Source organism: Nomascus leucogenys, chromosome 5 (assembly GCF_006542625.1).
Source record: "Nomascus leucogenys isolate Asia chromosome 5, Asia_NLE_v1, whole genome shotgun sequence".
In the NCBI taxonomy this organism is placed as follows: domain Eukaryota; kingdom Metazoa; phylum Chordata; class Mammalia; order Primates; family Hylobatidae; genus Nomascus; species Nomascus leucogenys.
The window spans coordinates 68,829,084-68,848,563 of NC_044385.1; the positions used below are offsets into that span (position 1 = coordinate 68,829,084).

Consider the following 19,480-nt stretch of genomic DNA (forward strand, 5'->3'; position numbering starts at 1 on the left):
CAGTATCCGTATAATAGGTATCTCTTTTGTTTTTTGTTTTTGTTTTTGTTTTGAGACAGAGTCTCACTCTGTCACCCAGGCTAGATTACCATGGTGCGATCTCAGCTCACTACAACCTCCCCACCAACCTACCGGTTCAAGCGATTCTCCTGCCTCAGCCTCTTGAGTAGCTGGGATTATAGGCACTGACAACCACACCCGGCTAATTTTTGTATTTTTAGTAGATACAGGGTTCCACCGTGTTGGCCCAGCTGATCTTGAACTCCTGATCTCAAGTGATCTGCCCATGCCAGCCTCCCAAAGTGCTGGGATGATGGGTATATAATAGACATCTAAATTTACCAGGCACTCTGCTAAGTGCCTACACACATTATCTCCTTTAGCAAGCACCCTATGATGGGGTGCTGTTAATATCCTCTGTTTATGCAGGAACTTGAACCAAGGTGAAAGCCTGAGCTTTCATCGCCTACACCTTACTCTTGCCCTAAGATGTGACATTTTAGTGTCAGCTAATGTCTGGATAGAGGTGGGCATGTGGTTTCCTATTTCATCCTTTATTCTCAGGGTTCAAATTGAGATATGCAATTACCTATACTCTTTATGTTTTTTCTTTTTTCTGGCTTGTGCTTCTAATCCTCTATTTGTGGCCATATTTTAATTTAATTATTGGTACTCTAAAAGCTCTTAGACTTCCATATAGTGCTTTAAGTACACTGTAACTTCAAAGTAAAAAATTAACCACTGGGAGCTAAGCATCGTTCTCTTTCCTGTGGGCTGAGCTTTAGTATTATAACAGAAATTCACTAATGAAATAGACATAAAAAGAGCCTTCCAGAAGATTTAAGAGGGTCATATATTCTGCGTAAATGTTATTTTCCTAGTTAACTTCATCTCCATTTGTGTACCTGCTACAGATTTTTAATTATGTTCAATTACGCCATGGTTTATAATCTACATCGTCTTTTACTTCCTCTTACTGTCCAAAGTATTTTGTTTGAAGTTGGGTATGGTCTTAAACACGTCAACACCAATTCTTTGGGGTGAACTTCCATTGATAGCCACCTAGTACATATAGGAATTTCACTGCCAATGCTATTATGGCACGTTTGGTAGGAAAAGAGGGTTAATTTGTTGTGTATGTAACAGCCCTGAATTCCTATTGCTTTACAGAAAGAATGGTTTTATAAATAAAATTATTTTTCCTTTTTATTTCAGGAATTACAACATATCGTTGGATCACAGCACATCAGGGCAGAAAAAGGTAAGCATGGATCCATACATCTGTATGAAATCCCACAGAGTCACTACTATTTTGGCTATAATAATATGGTTTCTCTCATCTCCAGCGATGGTGGATGGTTCATGGTTAGATCTGGCCAAGAGGAGCAAGCTTGAAGCTCAGCCTTTTGCTCATCTCACTATTAATGCCACTGACATCCCATCTGGTAAGCTCCATTTGCATCCAGCCTGAAAAATATTTTAAGAGTCGTTTATCAGCCCATTTCAATACTGAAACCTATTTTTAGTCTGTCACTGAATTTTTGAGAGCCCTTACTTCAAAGCCAAAGGAAAGATCATTCATCCTCAGGTGATGATTCACATCCTGGAAACTGTGATTCTCAAAAATGTCAGAATGGACATCATCACCCTATTCATTTTCAGATCATCAGAATGGATGCTTATTTTAAATGACTGTCAGCTGAAAGCCTGTAACCTGGAAGGACAATCCTTTGTTATGCTTATCTGTACTTTCCCAAGCTAAAGTTGACACAGCCCTGCTGCTGACCTCGGAGGTGAATGAATTCATCAGGTAGTCCCATACTCAGCTATCTCCTGCAGAGGTCCAGGGAGGACACTTTAGATCCCTGTTAAGATCCTTAAGAGACAGTAACCCTCTAGAAAATGAGATCTCCTCCCCCTTCTCCAAGGGCTTATCATTTTCTCTGAGTAAATGCTTAGCTCGATGGATTAGAGACCTGATTATCTTGAAAATGAAGAAACCCGGAGCTCTCTGCCTACAGCTACCCTAATACACCAGTTATTCCATCATACAACCCCCACCGGTTACTTCACCATGGGCTAGATAGCTATCAAAAAGATAACAGAACGTTATGATAGAGTGACAATTGAACATTCTTGTTATCATCATGCCACTAATGGGACACTTGAAGATCTTAAAAGGGGATCTTCAGGTGTCCTCCCTGGCACTCTACTGGAGATGGCTGAGTCTGTGACTACCTGATGAACTCTTCCACCTGTCAATCAGGCGTTTTCCCCTTCCTCATTACCTCTTATCCTTACTGCAATCCTGCAAGGTAGGGATTATCACGCAGATTTTGCAGACAGGGAAACTGCATGATACCTAGGTTGTCATTTGTTCCCAGTCATGATGATGGTAGGATTAGAAGTTGAATTCCCGTCCCGTTGATTGCTAAGTCTGTGCTTTCTGTGCTCTCTATTATCACATAAGCAGGCCACAAGGTACTTGTGGTCAGTTGGCTTGGCCAGAGGGAAAGAATTCAAAGCCCTTATGTTTCTCTTTTCCTGTGAGAAGTCGATTCATATAATGTCTAATAACAGGGGTGCTAAAATCTGACTGCCTGGGTTTGAGGCTCCATTGTCCTGGCTCTGCGACCTTGTACAATTTATTGGAATCACATATGCTTCAGCTTCATCTTGTCTAAAATGGGGATGATGATAGCATCTGCCTCAAGGGGTAGCTATGAGGATGAAATGAGGTAGACTGCCAACATTCTTGTGTGGAAGAACGGCCATAGGAAGCACTTGGGAGTGAGATTTGTTATTTTTGAGTTCAATTAAATAATTATACATATTCCACCTTTTTCCTACAAATAATTTAAGGCAAATTTTTCTTGGAGTTAAAGAAAGAAAGTTCAAGTTTTGCTAAATTATTTGGAAAACTTTATTACGGCATGGACAAGGGGGGGATTTTTCCTGACTGAAGACACAGAAAGGGAGAAACCAATTCTTTGGCTTTCAGAGGATTTTCCAAATGACCTCTCCTGTCCCAGACACTTGCTTCATAAATGATTTTTCTCTCTGTGTGTCTATGCATGTCTTGTGGTGGAGCTACACTAATTTTCTCTGAGTGGAAAACTGTTTTGCATGTTAGCAAAGGCAATCAAATAAATATGGATGCATCTGTATTAATTTCTCTGAGTGGAAAACTATTTTGCATGTTAGCAAAGGCAATCAAATTAATACGAATGCATCAGCTGTGTGTGCTATTAATGTTCCCTACATTTATCTTTTCAGTTCACTTTAAATGGCATATGATAAATATTGCATTAGACTGTGTGCCAAAGTCTGTTTGGCAATAGCAAGCATGTTTTAGTTATAAAACTCTCTCTGCAGGCACCTAGCATCAAATCATTGCCAAAAACACAAGACAAAACTCCTGGTTATTTTCTGACAGTTATTGAGTTTGTGACTGAGTGAAATGAGTTAGTGTATACTTCTGTTTAAGAAAATAGAATTTGTGGCTCTGGCTGGGTCCACAATTCCTTGAGTCCATTTATTACCCAGTTTTGGCCAGTACTGGAGGTTTCAGAGGAAGTGGCTTTAAATTTGCATGTTCATTTTGGGGCTCTGTTTTATACTTATTTACACAAGTAAAATCAGAATCTGCCTTATATGGACTGATACCACTTGCATTTTCAAAATGTCTTAGATGAAATGCGTTGGGAAGTATTTTGTGAGGTCAGAATATGTGGCTTTCTTTAGGAGGATACTCAGGCTAAATAATTTGCAGAGACCTCTCCTGCAGCACTTAGCAGCAGGGACTGAAGTGTAGGGCAGAGGAGGCTAGGAAAGCTGGCAGGCTGGAGTCAGAGGTTGTCAGTGTGCCTCAGTGATGGAAATCCAGGTTTCCATGTGAGGCCCTCCATGTGATCACTGCATGCTTTTCTCATGTTTTTTCCTGGTACTGTCTGTTTCTGAGTCCTCTCTTCACACTGACTGGCTCTCCTCCTTTTCGCCTATACGTGCCATGCACATTTCATTCTTTGCTCAGTTTCCCTCACTGACAATACCTTCCCTTTTCTCAGCCCAAGTCTGACCCAAGGCCCTGCTGTCCTCTGGCTTCTCTGTCCCCTTCCTGAGCTGAACTCTCGGGCTTGCCATTAATTTCTGCAGCTTTCACTTGGCAGTTGCTTGTAACTGAATATCAGCCATGTGCTATGCAACATGCAGAAGTGAAAATGCATATTTTATATGCTCATTTTCTATTTTCTCTACTATTAGTGCAAGTGCCATTAGGGTACAGTTGGTTGATATAATTCTTAATTACGGGCAGAGTGACTGTTCTAAAAGCACCACATAGATACTGTGTGACTGATCAAAAGCATGAACCAGTGAATGCATGAGTAAGTCAATGCACAAAAAATAGAGAGATGTTTAATAGGAAATAAGGGCACTTCTTCCACATGACTTACCTAACAATGGTAGTGGTAATTGGTCAAGGTTCCTATCTTCTCCCGCCTCTCTATTTCATATTCTTTCCTTGCCTTCCTAGGCCATATCTTGCTCTAACGCCAGCTGATCCATCCCACTGAGAGGGTAGACTTCTCTTCCATTAAGAGATAACTATAAGAAAAATCATTGATTGAACAACAAATTGACTACAAGAGTGGGATAAGAATGAGGGCAGCATGGGATAACTTGAGATGGGAAGCATCCTGAATTTCATGGGTTTTGTCAGTGGATTAGAGGAATTGCTTTTACTAATGTTCGTGAGGGTGTGATGATCATGCTCACTCACTTGGGACCAGATGATGGTATTTATATCTGGGTGCTTTAATCTGGGATGACCTGAAATAAGACCTCCAATGAAAAAGAAGGGTGTTTATTGTGGTGAGCCCAGGAGGCAAGAGGGCCTGTGATGACCCCGCTGCAGAGAGGTTGTGGAGTTCAGGAAATATATCCTGTTTCTGGACAGAGGGATTGGAACCATTGAATTCTTGGTCTTCTCATGATGGGTTGCCCCACTGTCAGATGGCCCTTGCTGCAGTTTTTCTCTGAAGTGGTTGAAAGAACTGCCTGTTTGGTTCCTGCAGCTTAGTTTTGAGGCTCCCAGATCATATCCCAGGCTCCCAGTTCTTTAGAGATAAAATAGTAGAACATTCTCTATCTTGTGGGCCTCTAGAGAAGGATGTAGATGTTCAAGGCCCCCCAAACCAGACTAGGCTGGAAGGTAACTAATGTGTGTTTCTTTTTTTGTTTGTTTTGTTTTGTTTGTTTGTTTTTTGAGACAGAGTCTTGCTCTGTCTCCCAGGCTGGAGTGCCGTAGCATGATCTTGGCTCACTGCAACCTCCATCTCCTGGATTCAAGTAATTCTCCTGCCTCAGCCTCCTGAGTAGCTGGGATTACAGGCGCCCACCACCACGCCCAGCTAATTTTTTGTATTTTTAGTAGAGATGGGGTTTCACCATGTTGACCAGGCTGGTCTCGAACTCCCGACCTCATGATCCACCCGCCTCGGCCTCCCAAACTGCTGGGATTACAGGCATGAGCCACCGTGCCCGGCCATGTGTTTCTTTCTCTATGAGGCTCTCGTAAGGATTCACTCTAACCAGAGAGTTGTCAGTTTTGATGGATCTCTGGAATCCACTATAAGTCTTCGTCTCTGGGCTAATTTATCTCCCTCAGCATCTCAGGGCTTGACCTAAGTTGTGGGTGGGTGTGACAGGCAGCAATGAACTTCTTGTGGCTGCAGGAACTCTCTCAACTCCAGTCTGAGACTCAACTCTGTTTTGTTTTGCTGATTTCAAACTGCTGACCACCTTAGTTTAGTATAATATTTACAAAATCCTCTGGAGGAAAAATGTATTTTTGTACTTTCCACAGTATTACAACTTTCCCACCATTAGTTACCAGCTTTTCCAGTTGAATAATAGTGTCCACATCAATAAAAATGTTTGATTAATTGGGTTTATCATAGAGGTATTGCCAATTTTTAATGACCCAGGAAAATACACCAAGGACCTGAAATATGAAAAGGATTGGACACACTGCTGGTTTAGAGGGTTCTTTAGAAATTTTTACTGCTCAGAAGCTGTAGCAAGAGGACCAGGTGTCACCTCATTTCAGGGGTGAGTAGGGCTAAATGAGAATTCTGGTCAGTCAGGAGAAGCTTTACAGACCTTTGGTCAGAAGGATTGTGTGAAGTTGTTAAGCTAGGGATTGCGATGCTAAGAATATGTTCTTTTTGAGCTTCTCTGGGGTTAGCTTTTCAGTTGTGCAAGCCGAGGAGGGAGACATTTGGGCTACTACTGGAGGTGAAGAAAATAGATTATGAGAATTGATTTTAGACGTCTGACCTTTCAGCCAAAGTTACTGTGACCCAGTTTTTCATCTCCTACTTTCCCTCTTCATGAGTTAGAAGAGAAGGTTGAGACTTGTGACATATGGAAATTGTCTTCCTATCCTAGTTTCTTGCTTTCCTGTCTCAGTTGCCTTTGGCTAATCTCTTTCTTCAACCTGGAATGACCTTTCTGCTCCTGTCTGTGTGGCTGAATCCCATTTCTCTTAAGTTCTCAGGCTTAGCAGCCACTCCACAAAGGCATTCTTTACCCTTCTGGGTGGAAAGTTGTTCTTGTCTCTCTGTCCTTTGAGCTCCCATGGGAGTTACTGAACCTTGCCTATTGGTACTCATGCCTTACTTCTGCTCTGAACACATATCGTACTTACCCCTGGTGCACTATAGGCGCCTTGAGGGCAGGAAAAATGAGTTTTTGTCTTCGTAGCCTCTACTGTGCCTAATAAAATGCACCAAGTGCATCTGAATGTATTCTCCCCTTCTAGAAAAGAAACCCCAAGAAGTTATTCTCCCTTTGAAATAATGACTAGTATGCTATTTTTTCTCCCTAACCTCGTAGAATTGTGAAGACGTCCTTCTCATTTAAGGACTGACTTTTAAATCATATGCCTCTCTTCTCCACAGGTTCCCATAAAGTGAGTCTGTCCTCTTGGTACCATGATCGGGGTTGGGCCAAGATCTCCAACATGACTTTTAGCAATGGAAAACTGATAGTTAATCAGGATGGCTTTTATTACCTGTATGCCAACATTTGCTTTCGACATCATGAAACTTCAGGAGACCTAGCTACAGAGTATCTTCAACTAATGGTGTACGTCACTAAAACCAGCATCAAAATCCCAAGTTCTCATACCCTGATGAAAGGAGGAAGCACCAAGTATTGGTCAGGGAATTCTGAATTCCATTTTTATTCCATAAACGTTGGTGGATTTTTTAAGTTACGGTCTGGTGAGGAAATCAGCGTCGAGGTCTCCAACCCCTCCCTACTGGATCCGGATCAGGATGCAACATACTTTGGGGCTTTTAAAGTTCGAGATATAGATTGAGCCCCAGTTTTTGGAGTGTTATGTATTTCCTGGATGTTTGGAAACATTTTTTAAAACAAGCCAAGAAAGATGTATATAGGTGTGTGAGACTACTAAGAGGCATGGCCCCAACGGTACAGGACTCAGTATCCATGCTCTTGACCTTGTAGAGAACACGCATATTTACAGCCAGTGGGAGATGTTAGACTCATGGTGTGTTACACAATGGTTTTTAAATTTTGTAATGAATTCCTAGAATTAAACCAGATTGGAGCAATTACGGGTTGACCTTATGAGAAACTGCATGTGGGCTGTGGGAGGGGTTAGTCCGTGGTCATGTGCCCCTTCACAGCTGAAGTGGAGAGGGTGTCATCTAGCACAATTGAAGGATCATCTGAAGGGGTAAATTCTTTTGAATTGTTACATCATGCTGGAACCTGCAAAAAATACTTTTTCTAATGAGGAGAGAAAATATATGTATTTTTATATAATATCTAAAGTTATATTTCAGATGTAATGTTTTCTTTGCAAAGTATTGTAAATTATATTTGTGCTATAGTATTTGATTCAAAATATTTAAAAATGTCTTGCTGTTGACATATTTAATGTTTTAAATGTACAGACATATTTAACTGGTGCACTTTGTAAATTCCCTGGGGAAAACTTGCAGCTAAGGAGGGAAAAAAAATGTTGTTTCCTAATATCAAATGCAGTATATTTCTTCATCCTTTTTAAGTTAATAGATTTTTCAGACTTGTCAGGCCTGTGCAAAAAAATTCAAATGGATGCCTTGAATAATAAGCAGGATGTTGGCCACCAGGTGCCTTTCAAATTTAGAAACTAATTGACTTTAGAAAGCTGACATTGCCAAAAAGGATACATAATGGGCCACTGAAATCTGTCAAGAGTATTTATATAATTGTTGAACAGGTGTTTTTCTACAAGTGCTGCAAATTGTACATTTTTTTGTTTTTTCAAAATAGAAAAGTTATTAGTGGTTTATCAGCAAAAAAGTCCAATTTTAATTTAGTAAATGTTATTTTATACTGTACAATAAAAACATTGCCTTTGAATGTTAATTTTTTGGTACAAAAATAAATTTATAAGAAAACCTGCCTTGTGATTTTGTACTTCTTCTTCATGTCTCTTTTGCTCTGTGATCCTATTATTTTCAGTATGGTAATGTGGCTTCTATCTCTTTCCAAAGGTTACTGGGAGAAATGCAGATTTAATTAAAAATTAGAAGCAGATTCAATTAAATTAATGATCCTTGGAATTTGGAAAATAATTTGCAAGGAATTTGTATGCCAGGATGTATCCAGATAGAAAGTGGAGGCCTCTTCACTCAAAAAAGCCAAAATTTATATTATGTTGATATTGTGAGAAAAATATGGTGCTTTGTATAAGTTCATAATGTCTTAAAGAATAACTGTGCATGTTGTGCACATGTACCCTAGAACTTAAAGTGTAATAAAAAATAGTAAGAAAATGCACACACACAAAAAAGAATAACTGACCTGGAGGAACACCTGGACATTTTATACCTTATTATGGTAAGGAAGAATTAACGGTGTCCTGGACTCTTGTTCTCATGGAAATGTGTACAGGAAAGCTGTCTGACCCAGGTTGATTACTTATGTGGGAGAGATACAAGAAAATGAGCAGCTTGGGAAGGCACTGTACACCATAATCTAAGGCACTTTTCATTTATGGATAAATGTTTTTAGATGGCTATGACAGGATAGAAGGAGAGAAGAAACAGCAGATGTTACAAAGAAGAAATTGTAAAATTCAAACAGCAGAGCTACAATGGTGGAACTCAATCATTGGCCAAAATAGACCTACTATTTAAAAACCATCAGTACGTCTAAGGTCAATTGGTATAAAATATGACTTCTGTGTTGCATGTCCCAATTGCTGAGCCTTAGTTTAAGGAAAAAATAATTTTGATATGCAATCAGAGAGTTTCTCCACTCTCCATTGGCACTGTCTTATTATGTAGAGTGCCTCATTAGCTACCCATGCTCTCATAATACGATTCTGTTATAGGACTAACAGGTTCATGTGCCCACTGCACAGTAACAGTCCAGGTACACTGAGACAGCAGGATTTGTGGCAGAGAAAGAGTTTAATGATCTCAGGGCACCAAGTGAGGGGATGGAAGGAGACTCAGATTCATCTCCCCCAAGCATTTCTAGGCTGAGGTTTTTAAGGGGATTAGGGAGAGTGAGGGGTTAGAAATTGGGGTCATTGACTGGCTGGGGTAAGAGGGATGAAATCATCAGGATGTGGAAACTGCATTCCTTGGTGAGGGAGATTCTCATGGGGTCCTCTTCAGACCAGCTGGCGTCAGTAGTTTTGCTGATATGCAGGACCTGAAAAAATGTCTCAAAGGGAAAACTTAACATTTTGTGATGTTCAAGCTGTTATCTATGGAGCATTTAAAGCGAACTATAATCTTAGAGTCTACATGATTCTAAGGCAATAGGCAAATAACTATGAGGAAGGGATCAGAGAGCAAGCTGACCTAGTGATGGATGCTGAGTGTGTTGCAAGCTTGCTTTATTTTTGTTTTCCCCCCTCCTTGCTTCCCTGATAAATTTTATAAAGTTTATAGGGACAGTTTCAAATCTGTCATTTCCAAAGGTGAATGACATTCATTTGTTTGTTCCATATTATTTCGTGAGTACCATCTATGTGCTAGGCACCGTGCCAGGCATGCAGATGCTATGGCACTCTCCCTGCCCTTGAGGAGTTTCCATTCTAGTTGGGAGCCAGCCTAGCAAGGGTGTGTGTGGTCAGCTCTAGGGTGTGGACATACACAGCGGGCTGTGGGAGCAGAGAGGAGGCTATGGAACCCATCTTGGGAGTCACAGAAACTCTGAAAAGGATATCAGACTGGATAGGACGTGGGGTTAAAAAAAGCTTTGAAAGTGGGTATAGAATATCGGTTACCATTTTTAACTTAGAGGTAACTGAATGTGCAGTCTCTCAAAGATGAGCTATAATCCAAGGTCTAGGAATGAAAAAAAAAAAAAAAACACCCCAGGATCTAGTGAGGTAAGATGTTGCGGGAAGTCAGGAATCCCGAACGGAGGGACTGGCTGAGGCCATGGTAGAAGAACATAAGTTGTGAAGATTTCATGGATGTTTATTAGTTCCCCAAATTAATACTTTTATAATTTCTTATGCCTGTCTTTACTGCAATCTCTGAACATAAATTGTGAAGATTTCATGGACATTTATCACTTCCCCAATCAATACCCCTGTGATTTCCTATGTCTGTCTTTAATCTCTTAATCCTGTCATCTTTGTAAGCTGAGGAGGATGTATGTTGCCTCAAGACCCTGTGATGATTGCGTTAACTGCACAAATTGTTTGTAGAGCGTGTGTGTTTGAACAATACGAAATCTGGGCACCTTGAAAAAAGAACAGGATAACAGCAATATTCAGGGAGCAAGAGAGATAACCTTAAACTCTGACTGCTGGTGAGCTGGGCAGAACAGAGCCATATTTCTCTTCTTTCAAAAGCAAATGGGAGAAATATTGCTGAATTCTTTTTCTCAGCAAGGAACATCCCTGAGAAAGAGAATGTGTCCCTGAGGGTAGGCCCCTAAAATGGCTGCTTCAGGGGGCAGCCATCTTTTATGGTTGAAGCTGTAAGGATGAAATAAGCCCCAGTCTCCTGTAGCGTTCCCAGGCTTATTAGGACAAGGAAATTCCCTCCTAATAAATTTTGGTCAGACCGGTTGTCTGCTCTCAAACCCTGGCTCCTGATAAGATGTTATCAATGACAATGCATGCCTGAAACTTCATTAGCAATTTTAATTTTGCCCCGGTCCTGTGGTCCTGTGGTCCTGTGATCTTACCCTGCCTCCATTTGCCTTGTGATATTCTATTACCTTGTGAAGCATGTGATCTCTGTGATCTACACCCTATTCATACGCTCCCTTCCCTTTTGAAAATCACTAATAAAAACTTGCTGGTTGTACGGCTCAGGGGGCATCATGGAATCTGCTGACATGTGATGTCTGCCCTGGACACCCAGCTTTAAAATTTCTCTCTTTTGTGCTCTTTCCCTTTATTTCTCAGACCGGTCGACACTTAGGGAAAATAGAAAAGAACCTACGTGAAATACCGGGGTTGAATTTCACCTGATATTTGGCTGAATTTCCCCCAATATAAAGACATGGTGGCACCAGCCAAACTGGACAACTAACATGGTAGAGGGCCTCCAAAGCCAAGGGACAGACTCTATTGAAGACCTCAAGCCGGGCGCGGTGGCTCACGCCTGTAATCCCAGCACTTTGGGATGCTGAAGTGGGTGAATCAGGAGGTCAGGAGTTTCAGACCAGCCTGGCCAATATGGCGAAATCCCGTCTCTACTAGAAATACAAAACATCAGCTGGGTGTAGTGGCGGGCGCCTGTAATCCCAGCTACTCGGGAGGCTGAGGCAGGGGAATTGCTCGAACCCAGGAGGCGGAAATTACAGTGAGCCGAGATTGCACCACTGCACTCCAGCCCAGGCGACAGAATGAGACTCTGTCTCAAAAAAAAAAAAAAAAAAAAAAAAAAAAGAAGACCCCCAATAATGGAGCCTGCCTGTAATGAGAATTTTATGTATGTTAGCACCATAGCAGGTCAGAGATGTTTTAGAGCTTTGGTGGAATGAATCTATGACTTAATGAAAAGTGAGTATAAACTGGACTATGCCTTGAAGGAGGCAATGGTAGCAAGTGGATATGCCAGGAGGTGTGGAAAGACTTTCTTTTTTCTAGTCATGCTCAAGGCTTGCCAGGCTGAGTTGTAGGGTCTAAAATGCAGGATGCAAAATACCCTACTTTCCTCTTCACATGCTACTTTTTTACTTCTGTTTTTCTTCTCACTCATCCCTTTTACCCTTTTGTGTGTGTTTGAACTCTTCCCTTTTTTCTTTTCCTGTTCCCCCCAATGCCTGGCTCTTGCCTCAGATGACAATTTCATTTCTGTGGTGGGCCTAGGGGAATAAGGAGGCTGCTGCATCTAATGGAGATGGAACCAGGTCATGTCAACACTCAGTGACAGCTAAGTGTGTTGAGGTGTGACAAAATCATGTCAGGAAATCAACACATATGATGGCAAACTCAATTGTTTGCTCATTTTAATGACTTCATTTCAATCTTATTCCTAACACATGCCAAATCTGAAGGAAGGAAAGAGTGTCAAATTTGAAGCCATCTGTCTTCTTGAATTGACTTACAACTCCACCAGACCATGCACCCTCGCACCTTTCAGAGAGCCACATGTGCACCAATTCTTGTTTAGTGTACTTGTTTCCCCCTCTTTGCCTATTTCCTTTTCTCTATTCATCTTCATTAGGCCATCCTAGAAAAAAATATCCAGAGAAGATGATCTATTTCCCAGTGACTCTGGGGGGAAGCTGAGCACCTCATGCATATCCTTTCCCTCTGGGTCTGATTATTGGTTTGGCTTGAGCTAGTGCCATCAGTTTATACTTGTACATTTTGGGAGCACAACTTTGACTCAAATTGCACTTCTACGTTTAGCCTGGCCAAACATGTGCTTGCTTCACTTTTGGCTTTGTTAATCGATTCTTCAGCTTCCTTGCTATGAAACTGAAATATGTTTCCCAGTAGCTGCATTTATAAATGCTAATAAGTTATTGATTCACATTATTATGATTTAGCCTTGTGTCACTTTCTACAATAAAAAGTGTATATGCAGTAAGTGTAAGATTTCAGCTATAAAGCAGACATCTATCCTTTTGATTAATAACACTTTTATGATACTTCTACTCTTCTATTCCTGTAATTTAAAATTTTTATTTCCTAATCATCTACGATCACCTCCCCTCTCCTTTGGTGACTGATTTCCTTTGCAAGGCCTTGTCATTATTGCACCTTGACCAGTGTTCTGGCTGTTTCTAGTGGCAGTCTCTTGATATTATCAGATGTGGACAAGTTATAACAACATTACTCATATTGCTACTGGCTTTCAATGTCTGTAAGGAAACGCTGTAGAGTCTTCTGTTTTGAAAATTCTTAGATGTGTCTCTTCCAGTTGGCAAAGGAGTGAGCTAGAAGTTGCTCCATTAGCAGCACCCAGGGGATCAGAGGTGGTTTCAGAGGCAAGAAGTTTTTCTAAAAATGTTGATAGTTACTTCAGTGTCCCTAAAAAGGGTCCTAGAATCATGGGATGTCACTCTCTTGGGCAAACGCCAGTTTCTTCCCTTTCCTATGGATTCTGCAGACACTTCATTTTCTCAGAAGTATGATCTCAGCAACCTCAGGTTGGTGGAACAAAATGCCTCATGAGATGTGAACATCTTTCGAAAGAAAGATTGCAGATTTAGGTGTCAGCCAGACCCAGGCCTGGAGTCTGATCTCCACAGCCTGGTACCCTTGGCAGGCAGCCATCATTTAGATTCAGTTTCCTGCCTTGTGAAGCAGGAGTCACCCTGTCTGAGCTGAGTCATAAGGATTGGTGCAAAACAGGGGCTCAACAAATAGGAGCCACTGTCACCATCCTCCTAGCTCATCTGCTACATCCTTGCACAAAGCTTATGCTTTTTTTCTCTAGATGCTGGGCAGGGCCCACATTAAGCTAAGTACTGTGCTCTGCGTTGTGATACCAGAATAGATACTGTATTAATTCCTTACAGCTGCCTAGATAAGAAATGACCACAAACTGGCTGGCCTAAAACAACAGAAATATATTTTCTCACAGTTCTGGAGGCTAGAAGTCCAAAATCAAGGTGTGAGTGGGACCAGACCCCCCTGAAGACTCTCGGGAGGAATCCTTCCTTGCTTCTTCCAGCTCTTGGTGGTTGCTGGCACCCCTGTGTGTTCTTTTCCTTGCAGCTGCATCACTCCTGCCTCTGCCTCTGTCTTCACATGGCTTCTCTCCTGTGTCTCTTCACATGGTTCTTCCTCCCTGTGTGTTTTTTTGTGTGTTTGTGTGTTCTCTGTGTCTCCAAATCTCTGTCTTCTTATGAGGACACTGGCGACTGGATTTAGGGCCCACTCATCTTACCTTGATTAAGTCTGCACCGGTTCAGATGGACATAAATTTTGGGGGAACGCTATTCAACCCAGTATAGATACAAGGAACTTAGAGTTCAGGGGTGAAATAAATATTTAAAAGCCAAGCCATAAACAAACTAGAATGAAATAAATGCCACAATAGAAGCACAAGCAATGAGCTATTGAACTCACCTAACTCAGTGAGGGTTTGCTTTCATTGAAATATGAGTGAAACCATATTTTGATGACATTTGAATAGCTACAATGTGCTAGTGTGGGCTGTGTGTTTTCAAGAGATTATTTTGGGGTTGGGACAAGGCTTATATGCACTCCTTTTTACCTCCATTCCTTAGAAGAGCCTACCTACACACACGCACACACACACACACACACGCATGCACACACAATTCACCCACCCTACACTGGGACATCCTGGCTCTGCAGGTGACTGCTACCTGGATTTGTACTTGCTTCTTCCTTCTAATGGCGAATGTGATTTTGCCCAAGGATTAGAGTTTAAAGTTTGAAATAGTTCATCTCTTTAATAAATATGGAATAAGATGGAGAAAATGTTACTCCCTGGAGCTCCAGAGTGCAGAGGAAGGTGGACCAACTAGATGGAGCTTTTCCCAGGGGGATCTGCAGGGCTGGTATTTAGCATGATATTCTGCCTGCATGCCAGGGGGCCACATGACAATCATGTGGGTGATGGCAGGAGGCACAGGTGGGCCGAGAGGACAGAACCAAAGTTACCAGCATCCTCATGAGTTTGTTGTTGTTGCATTCCTGGTGGAAGCCAGTGGAAAGGCAGAGTTTGACTGGCACCGCAAGATACGGAATGGAGCAGGCTACAGAAGCAGGAGCAGAGAGAAGCACAAGGCCATGGCCCGACCTCAGGTGTGGAGATGCTGCTGCCTTGAGGCGGGGTCCTTGAACCTTCTCTGGGCAGGGAGGCCTTCTTTTGTTAGTTAGTGTGCTCCAGAGATACTGAATCATAGTGTATTGGTATAGGCTGGGAAGTCCCCTTCCTGCAAGCTGGAGGCCCAGGAAAGCCAGTGGTGTAGTTCTAGTTCAAACCCAAATGCCTGGGAACTAGGAGAGCTGATGGTGTAAGTCCAGGTCTGAGTCTGAAGGCCTGAGAACCAGGAGTGCTGATGTCTAAGGGCAGGAGAAAATGAATATCCCAGTTCAAGTTGAGAGAGCAAGTTAGCTCTTCCTCTATTTTGTTCTATTCAGACCTTCAATGGATTGGGTGATGCCCACCCACTCTGTGCAGGATGGGTCTTCTGCACTCAGGCCACTGATTCCAATTCTAATCTCTTCCAGAAAGCCCTTCACAGACACACCCAGAAATAATGTTTTGCCAGCTATCTGGGCATCCCTCAGCCCAGTTAAGTTGACACCTAAAGTTAACTATCACGCTGCACTGAGGACACTTGGGTCAGGTATAAAGTAGCTTGTTCAAATTTAGAAGGAAAACATCTCAAACCCTAATAGATGAAAGGGGAAAAGTCTGCACACAACTCTAGGGGAAACCCAATAATAAACCAAACTTTAAAAAAATTTCTAAATGAAGAATTAAGTCATGAAATAGGGGATAAGAATTTGTGTAAGTTTGCCTAAATAGCCAAGGTTCAGAGAGACATTATCTACAGCAGCAGGGGAAAAAAAGACCCCCAGAGAGCATCAGATACATACAGCAGGTGCAGGACAGGTGCAGCACCTTCCACTTCCCTTTGTTCTGCAAACTCACCAACACAGGTGGCACGTACTCCGAAAGGCAGATCTTGAGTTCAGGTGCAAGTCAATAGCACAGAAGCAGTGATGAATGTCTGGTCCGTAGGAAAGAGATAAGTGTGCAACTTGGGGGAGAGAGTCTGTACTTTCAGGTCTAAGGGCAATTAACATGGAAACAATTTTAGTGTGTGGTCAAGATCTCAAAAACAGGATTTAGCTCTGGAAGAAGACTAGCAGAATCCCTAGAAGTGGGTCAGATCTCAGGTGGCTGGGGGTATAGGCAGTGCCCCCTGTCAAGACACCAGGAGCTGTAGGTGTGGGAGGAAACTCCAGGTGCCCATGATCCCCGGGTAGAATGGGCCAGATAGGAAGACAGGCTCCCCTGTAAGGTAGATTCAGAAAGCAGCTATGAAAATTCATCCCTGAAACTGTGAAAGGCTGTTAACTTCTGTATTAGTTTGCTAGGGCTGCTGTAACAAATAATGACAAACTTGGTGACCTAAAACAACAGAAATGTATTCTTGTGCAGTTCTGGAGCCAGAACTTCTGAAATCAAGGTATTGGCAGGGTCAGGGTCCCTCTTGGAGGATCTGGGAAGAATCCCTCTTTGCCTCTTCCAGCTTCTGGTGGCTCTAGGAGTTTCTGTGGCTACTTCACTCTAATCTCTGCCTCTATCTTCATGTGGCCTTCTCCCCTTCTTTCTGTGTCTTTTCTGTTTTTGCTTTTTTTTTTTTTTTTTTGAGATAGAGTCTCACTATGTCACCCAGGCTGGAGTGCAGTGGCACAATCTCGGCTCACTGCAGCCTCCTCCTCCCAGGTTCAAGCGATTCTCATTCAAGCCTCAGCCACCTGAGTAGCTGGGATTACAGGCATGCACCACTACGCCTGGCTAATTTTTGTAATTTCAGTAGAGGCGAGGTTTTGCCGGTTGTCCAGGCTGGTCTTGAACTCCTGGCCTCATGTTATCTGCCCACCTAGACCTCCTAAAGTCCTGGGATTATAGGCATGAGCCACTGCGCCCAGCCTGTTTTTACTTCTTATAAGAGTGTTACAATAGGTAGCTAGTCAGACGTGAGTAGTGCAGGAGAACAACCCCCAACCAGGAATGTCAGGCCACCATCAGATGATGGTCAGGTGGTTGTCAAACTCTCTAAAATAATTGATTGCGGCCGGCGCCAGGGAACAGCAGTCCCCCAAGAGATAGAAACAGCTGAAACTGGTGATCAGCAGCTTCCCAGTAAGCTCTCTAAGAGTTGACCGAGTGGGCTCACACGTGAGCACTAAGAGGCAAAATAGCGGAGTTTAATAGGCATATGACTTTCCTCTAGGAACGCTCAACTGGTAAGAGAATGACTCATCAAGTGAGCATGCGTACAGCTTTAGTAAACACACTGCACATGCAGCCCCTCCCAAGTGCTACTTCCCTCTGTTCTACAAAATCACAAACACAGGTGGCACATACTCCAAAAGGCATATCTTATCCTGAGTTCAGGCACAAGTCAATAGCATAGAAGCAGTGACGAGTGTCTGGTCCGTGGGAAAGACATAAGTGTGTAACTTGAGGGTGAGACTCTGTCGGTTCGGGCCTAAGGGCAATTAACATGGAAATGATTTTCATGTTTGGTCAAGGTCTCAGAAACAGGGATTCAGCTCTGGAAGAAGACTAGCAGAATCCCTTGAAGTGGGTCAGATCTCAGGTGGCTGGGGGTACAGGCAGTGCCACTGCACATGAGGACAGCCCACCCCAAGAATCAAGGGAGAAAGAATGTAAGATCCCAGAAGTCTGCCAAGGTATAAAACCCCAAGTCAAATGTCAAACTGTGCATTTGATCTCTCAAGTTGCCCACTTGGCCCTCCTCCAAGTATACCAAGTGTACTTTACTTCCTTTCTCTCCTGCTCTAAAGCTCTTTTTTTTTTTTTTTTTTTTTTGAGATGGAGTCTCAGTCTGTCACCCAGGCTGGAGTGCAGTGGCACATCTCGGCAAGCTCCACCTCCCGGGTTCACGCCATTCTCCTGCCTCAGCCTCCCGGGTAGCTGGGACTACAAGTGCCCACTGCTACCTGGCTAATTTTTTGTATTTTTTTTAGTAGAGATGGGGTATAGCTTTTTAATAAACTTTCATTCCTGCTCTAAAACTTGCCTTGGTCTCTCCTTATGCTTTATGCCCCTCAGTCAAATTCTTCCTGAGGAGGCAAGAATTGCGATTGCTGCAGACCTGTACGGATTCACCACTGGTAACAAGGGCACTAGTCATTGGATTGAGGGTCTGCCCTGTTAATCCAGGATGTTCTCATTTCAAGATCCTTAACTTAATGACATCTGCAATGACCCTTTTCTTAAATAAGGCCATCTTCACAGGTTCTAAGCTTTAAGACATGAATATATCTTTTTTGGGGTCACCCCAAATGCAGGTTGGGGTCATTCAGCCTGCAACACCCTCCCCTGGACTGTGTGCCAATCCTAACTGTTAATGGGGCCAAGCACACTGAGGTCTTTCCCTGGCTCCCAGAGAGAGGCAGGGAAACCTACTAGGAAGAGTCTGAGACTGGAAAACAATAAGTGAAATAAAGAATGATGCAAATGCCTAGGTCTGCACATTTCTAAAAGGGTGACTGCAGGGAGACAAATCCCAGAGGGAAGAGACAAACATGAGAATGTTGCTGTGTTGGAGAGGTGAGATTACAGATGTTTCCTTCTTTTCAAAATTTCTGTGACTGTTGTTACATCGCCATTGAATTCAGTAATAAAGAGCATTAAAACTGATCTTTTCAATAGAGAAATGAGATTGCAGCTTTTGGTGATAAATGAATCTAGGCTCGGGACTGCTGGCCTGTGCATTTTTGAAAAAGAATACACTAGGGGCTTGGGAAAAGTACATCAGCTGGAGGAGAGGAGAGAGGAGTGAGGAGCCAGCTATTTAGAATGGGAAGAAGTGACTTCTCCCCAGGGTGCTGCCCTTCATTGTTTACAGCCTTTGACTTAGATTGTATTCAGAATTAGGGGTTAGAAAACCCTGCAGGAACCAGGCTTAGCATCCAACACCCCATTATTTCCTCCAAACACTTGTCTTCTCACCTTTTTTTTTTTGTTTTGAGACAGAGTTTTTGCTCTCGTTGTCCATCTTCTCACCTTTCTTCCTGATTCCAGAAGACAAGATGAGGAAGCAGGGCAGTATGAAAGGAGGATGTTTTCCTAAATGCCTTAAACAAACCCAAGAGGCTGAGAGTTAATTTTTTAAAGATGACTTGACAGCTTGTTCACCCTGTTTACTGACATCAACAAGGGAGTAAGCACGGCAGACAGAGATAAATTAATTGAAATGTCCCTGTAGCATGTAAGCTGCTCGGGTAAAGATG

The 19,480-nt window shown here is 42.5% G+C and overlaps 1 protein-coding gene across 2 annotated transcripts in view; it reads left to right on the plus strand.

The window, feature by feature from the left end:
* The window catches only part of TNFSF11 (TNF superfamily member 11), a 49,324-nt gene extending 40,845 nt beyond the window's left edge, over positions 1-8,479 (plus strand). The window contains exons 5-7 of one of the 2 annotated variants that reach the window (XM_003270028.1): positions 1,216-1,261; positions 1,347-1,445; positions 6,963-8,479. In XM_003270028.1, coding sequence (XP_003270076.1) covers positions 1,216-1,261; positions 1,347-1,445; positions 6,963-7,384 — 567 coding nt within the window. In that variant the 3' untranslated portion in view covers positions 7,385-8,479. The remainder of the gene's footprint in view (positions 1-1,215; positions 1,262-1,346; positions 1,446-6,962) is intronic. The other variant, XM_003270027.2, reaches the window with a different exon arrangement.
* The last annotated feature ends 11,001 nt before the right edge of the window (positions 8,480-19,480 follow it).